Source organism: Salvelinus alpinus, chromosome 2 (genome assembly GCF_045679555.1).
Source record: "Salvelinus alpinus chromosome 2, SLU_Salpinus.1, whole genome shotgun sequence".
NCBI classification, from domain to species: Eukaryota; Metazoa; Chordata; class Actinopteri; order Salmoniformes; family Salmonidae; genus Salvelinus; species Salvelinus alpinus.
Genome location: NC_092087.1, coordinates 7,322,764 through 7,328,763, shown reverse-complemented (window position 1 = coordinate 7,328,763; position 6,000 = coordinate 7,322,764). Strand labels below are relative to the sequence as shown.

General features: G+C 44.4%; 1 protein-coding gene across 3 annotated transcripts in view; it reads left to right on the top strand.

Annotated features, from left to right (window-relative positions):
- LOC139553250 (DDB1- and CUL4-associated factor 1-like) overlaps nucleotides 1–6,000 on the top strand; it is a 46,840-nt gene that overhangs the window by 26,872 nt on the left and 13,968 nt on the right. For all 3 annotated transcript variants that reach the window (XM_071365399.1, XM_071365392.1, XM_071365384.1), the window contains exons 12-13: nucleotides 2,041–2,210; nucleotides 3,077–3,201. In XM_071365399.1, coding sequence (XP_071221500.1) covers nucleotides 2,041–2,210; nucleotides 3,077–3,201 — 295 coding nt within the window. The remainder of the gene's footprint in view (nucleotides 1–2,040; nucleotides 2,211–3,076; nucleotides 3,202–6,000) is intronic.

Here is a 6,000-nt window from a genome sequence, read left to right as displayed (position 1 = left end):
ACACACTGACACTCATCCTGTTTAGTGATGTCCTGAGGTGATCACACTGACACTCATCCTGTTTAGTGATGTCCTGAGGTGATCACACTGACACTCATCCTATTTAGTGATGTCCTGAGGTGAACACACTGACACTCATCCTATTTAGTGATGTCCTGAGGTGAACACACTGACACTCATCCTATTTAGTGATGTCCTGAGGTGATCACACTGACACTCATCCTATTTAGTGATGTCCTGAGGTGAACACACTGACACTCATCCTATTTAGTGATGTCCTGAGGTGAACACACTGACACTCATCCTATTTAGTGATGTCCTGAGGTGAACACACTGACACTCATCCTGTTTAGTGATGTCCTGAGGTGAACACACTGACACTCATCCTATTTAGTGATGTCCTGAGGTGAACACACTGACACTCATCCTATTTAGTGATGTCCTGAGGTGAACACACTGACACTCATCCTATTTAGTGATGTCCTGAGGTGAACACACTGACACTCATCCTGTTTAGTGATGTCCTGAGGTGAACACACTGACACTCATCCTATTTAGTGATGTCCTGAGGTGAACACACTGACACTCATCCTATTTAGTGATGTCCTGAGGTGAACACACTGACACTCATCCTATTTAGTGATGTCCTGAGGTGAACACACTGACACTCATCCTGTTTAGTGATGTCCTGAGGTGAACACACTGACACACATCCTGTTTAGTGATGTCCTGAGGTGAACACACTGACACTCATCCTATTTAGTGATGTCCTGAGGTGATCACACTGACACTCATCCTGTTTAGTGATGTCCTGAGGTGAACACACTGACACTCATCCTGTTTAGTGATGTCCTGAGGTGAACACACTGACACTCATCCTATTTAGTGATGTCCTGAGGTGATCACACTGACACTCATCCTATTTAGTGATGTCCTGAGGTGAACACACTGACACTCATCCTGTTTAGTGATGTCCTGAGGTGAACACACTGACACTCATCCTGTTTAGTGATGTCCTGAGGTGAACACACTGACACTCATCCTATTTAGTGATGTCCTGAGGTGAACACACTGACACTCATCCTATTTAGTGATGTCCTGAGGTGAACACACTGACACTCATCCTGTTTAGTGATGTCCTGAGGTGAACACACTGACACTCATCCTGTTTAGTGATGTCCTGAGGTGAACACACTGACACTCATCCTGTTTAGTGATGTCCTGAGGTGATCACACTGACACTCATCCTATTTAGTGATGTCCTGAGGTGAACACACTGACACTCATCCTGTTTAGTGATGTCCTGAGGTGAACACACTGACACTCATCCTATTTAGTGATGTCCTGAGGTGAACACACTGACACTCATCCTGTTTAGTGATGTCCTGAGGTGAACACACTGACACTCATCCTATTTAGTGATGTCCTGAGGTGAACACACTGACACTCATCCTATTTAGTGATGTCCTGAGGTGAACACACTGACACTCATCCTATTTAGTGATGTCCTGAGGTGAACACACTGACACTCATCCTATTTAGTGATGTCCTGAGGTGAACACACTGACACTCATCCTATTTAGTGATGTCCTGAGGTGAACACACTGACACTCATCCTATTTAGTGATGTCCTGAGGTGAACACACTGACACTCATCCTATTTAGTGATGTCCTGAGGTGAACACACTGACACTCATCCTATTTAGTGATGTCCTGAGGTGAACACACTGACACACATTTAGATATGATCAAGATGTATCTATTGATTAGTTGAATGATTGATTATGGATAACGAAGACTGATTGATTGCTCGATTGTTTAAAAAAAAATTATTTCACCTTTATTTAACCAGGTAGGCCAGTAGAGAACAAGTTCTTTTTTACAACTGCGACCTGACCAAGATAAAGCAAAGCAGTGTGACACAAACAACAACACAGAGTTACAAATGGAGTAAACAAACATACAGTCAATAATACAATAGGGGAAAAAATTGGTTGATATGACTTGTTGTGTGTCTGTGCCCCCCCCCCCCCCCCCCAGTCGTGTTCATACAGTCATGAGCAGGTGGTGGACATGATGGACTTCCTGATAGAGTGTGGACACACTCAGCTTCACTGGGAACCTGTCGAGGTGTTTTACAAGCTCTCCTGTATTCCCCTCGTGTTACAACTCATCTCTATAGCCTGTGACTGGAGGAGTTACTATGGCAGGTACGTTAACCAGTAGTCTCTCTAATTGACCTGATTTTTAAAAAATCTGCACATTCTTCTCATGAAGACATCACATATCTCTTTGCTCTTCAGCCAGTTTCTCGCTGTCGTTTGTTGTCATGACAAAATGTACAAGTTGGATAATGCCTTTACAGATCTGTGACCAGGCTAAGACTTTGATAACACATTGTGATTAAAAAAATTAAATTAGGCTCCCGGGTGGCGCAGTGGTCTAGGGCACTGCATCGTAGTGCTAACTGCGCCACCAGAGTCTCTGGGTTCGCGCCCAGGCTCTGTCGCAGGCGGCCGCGACCGGGAGGTCCGTGGGGCGACGCACAATTGGCATAGCGTCGTCCGGGTTAGGGAGGGTTTGGCCGGTAGGGATATCCTTGTCTCATCGCGCTCCAGCGACTCCTGTGGCGGGCCGGGCGCAGTGCGCGCTAACCAAGGTCGCCAGGTGCACGGTGTTTCCTCCGACACATTGGTGCGGCTGGCTTCCGGGTTGGAGGCGCGCTGTGTTAAGAAGCAGTTGGGTTGTGCTTCGGAGGACGCATGGCTTTCGACCTTCGTCTCTCCCGAGCCCGTACGGGAGTTGTAGCGATGAGACAAGATAGTAATTACTAGCGATTCGATACCACGAAAATTGGGGAGAAAATGGGATTATTTTTTAAAATAAAATAAAAAAATAAAAATAAAAAAAATATATATATATTTAAAAAAGTCATTTTTTCTTTCTCCAAGGTCTAGAAGGCAGTTCCTGTTATATCTTTTGTGAGCTAAGATAAACGTCCTGCTCAGTCCCCTCCTTCCCTTGTCAGTAAGACTGCTGTACCCCCGTAGAGATAATCCTCTGTTCTATCTACCAGGTCTGATACGGTGCGTTTCGCCCTGGACATCCTGGCCATGCTGACTGTAGTGCCAAAGGTTCAGCTGCTGCTAGCTGAGACTGTAGACGTGCTGGATGAAGGAGGATCCACCGTCTGCACTGTTGGTATGTCTCTCTAGATTCTCTATATCTATACTGCTTGGTCAGTCTCTCTAGATTCTCTACAGCTATACTACTAGGTCAGTCTCTCTATATTATCTACATCTATACTACTTGGTCAGTCTCTCTAGATTATCTACATCTATACTACTTGGTCAGTCTCTCTAGATTCTCTACATCTATACTACTTGGTCAGTCTGTCTAGATTCTCTACATCTATACTGATTGGTCAGTCTCTCTAGATTCTCTACATCTATACTGATTGGTCAGTCTCTCTAGATTCTCTACATCTATACTACTTGGTCAGTCTCTCTAGATTCTCTACATCTATACTGATTGGTCAGTCTCTCTAGATTCTCTACATCTACACTACTAGGTCAGTCTCTCTAGATTCTCTACATCTATACTACTAGGTCAGTCTCTCTAGATTCTCTACATCTATACTACTAGGTCAGTCTCTCTAGATTCTCTACATCTATACTACTAGGTCAGTCTCTCTAGATTCTCTACATCTATACTACTTGGTCAGTTTCTCTAGATTCTATACTACTTGGTCAGTCTCTAGATTCTATACTACTTGGTCAGTCTCTCTAGATTCTCTACATCTATATCCCCGGTACGCCGTCATTGTAAATAAGATTTGTTCTTAACTGACCTGCCTAGTTAAATAAAGGTTAAATATGAAATACATTTTAAGAAGTACTTGACCTGGGCCGGAGATGTCCGGAGCGCCGCACGGTCACCTCTAGTTGCTTACAGCAGCCCGTCGTCGGCCCAGATTCACACATCAAGCCATAAAAAGGTTGAACGAAGCGCAATGAAGGCTGGATCTGCAATGGACAGTGGGCAATAATTTCCTTGATCAGCTTTGTTGAAGTTTATTTGCAGCTCGTCTGCGAAGCTGTGTGTTTTACAGTAGGCTGTTGGAGATTTGAAAATGCGCCAGCCTGAATGCTCATGATGAGGCCGTCCCAAGTTGTCAAATGAGGCTTTGTAACGTCATGAAAAGTTATGGGAATTAGTTCCATGTATTTTTCTCAATGTAAATTCATGAAGGCACACTTGTAAATGTTATCAATCACTTAAAAAATGTCAGCCATTATCGGAATGACCTTTCTGTGTGAGTGGGCCCGAGGAGGGGGGGGGGCGACATTTCAGCAGCAGGTAGAAAATAATGACACAGACTAGCTAGATAACTGCTACATGTTGTTTTGGATTTGCGATCTCGCTAGATAACTGTAGCTAACTAAGCATTAATGTCGTTGTAGCCTTTACACCAGCACTGCAGATAGCTTAAATAAAGCAGGGATTCCCCTCTATTAAACACAGGGACGCAGGGATTCCCCTCTATTAAACAGAGGGACGCAGGGATTCCCCTCTATTAAACAGAGGGACGCAGGGATTCCCCTCTATTAAACAGAGGGACGCAGGGATTCCCCTCTATTAAACAGAGGGACGCAGGGATTCCCCTCTATTAAACAGAGGGACAGGGGGATTCCCCTCTATTAAACAGAGGGACAGGGGGATTCCCCTCTATTAAACAGAGGGACAGGGGGATTCCCCTCTATTAAACAGAGGGACAGGGGGATTCCCCTCTATTAAACAGAGGGACAGGGGGATTCCCCTCTATTAAACAGAGGGACAGGGGGATTCCCCTCTATTAAACAGAGGGACAGGGGGATTCCCCTCTATTAAACAGAGGGACAGGGGGATTCCCCTCTATTAAACAGAGGGACAGAGGGATTCCCCTCTATTAAACAGAGGGACAGGGGGATTCCCCTCTATTAAACAGAGGGACAGGGGGATTCCCCTCTATTAAACAGAGGGACAGGGGGATTCCCCTCTATTAAACAGAGGGACAGGGGGATTCCCCTCTATTAAACAGAGGGACAGGGGGATTCCCCTCTATTAAACAGAGGGACAGGGGGATTCCCCTCTATTAAACAGAGGGACAGAGGGATTCCCCTCTATTAAACAGAGGGACAGGGGGATTCCCCTCTATTAAACAGAGGGACAGGGGGATTCCCCTCTATTAAACAGAGGGACAGGGGGATTCCCCTCTATTATTAAACAGTAACCATGTAATTGCGACAACGTAAAAATGATTTTAAGAATAGCCGACTTGACAAATAACTTGCTGTGTATTGATTTCCCCTGAAACATGAATATTTGAGCCTTTATTTATATAAATATATATAGATAGATATAACATGTCTAGTTGGATAGTCTAGCCTACCTTATCCATTTCATCCCTGACTCATTAAATGATAATTTAATAAAGACAGAAGTATTTGGTTGTTATGTTGCAATATTTCATTATCAAGGGTGGCAACCATCCTCCAGGACAGCGACTGGGTGTGCAGGCTTTTGTTCCTGCCCTGCTCTACCCACATCGTAGCCTTAACGTCAGCTGCTCAACAGGATCTTGATAAGCAGACTTGGGTGTTTTCAGGGCTGGATCAAAAGGTTAAGTGTGCACAGCCAGGATCTCTCCAGATAGAGGCTAGACAACATGTTGACAACGTGACTAACACAGCAGTTCTACTTTGTGGGCTGTTAAGTGCCTTGATCAAGAGATGGGATCAGACGCAGAAGTCGTCCAGTGTCAAAAATGTCTACTTTAAAAAAAAAAAAAGTGTAAGCTATAATAATAGTGGTGAAAATGTAGGCAAGTTATGGAGAAGTTATGGGGGAAAAAATGTGTATGAAGCCATAACAGTGGATAATAGGTCTCTATAGCATAATATCATTTGTGAATTTCAGTGAACTCAGTCGACTGGACCGACCTGGAAAAGGACAACTGCT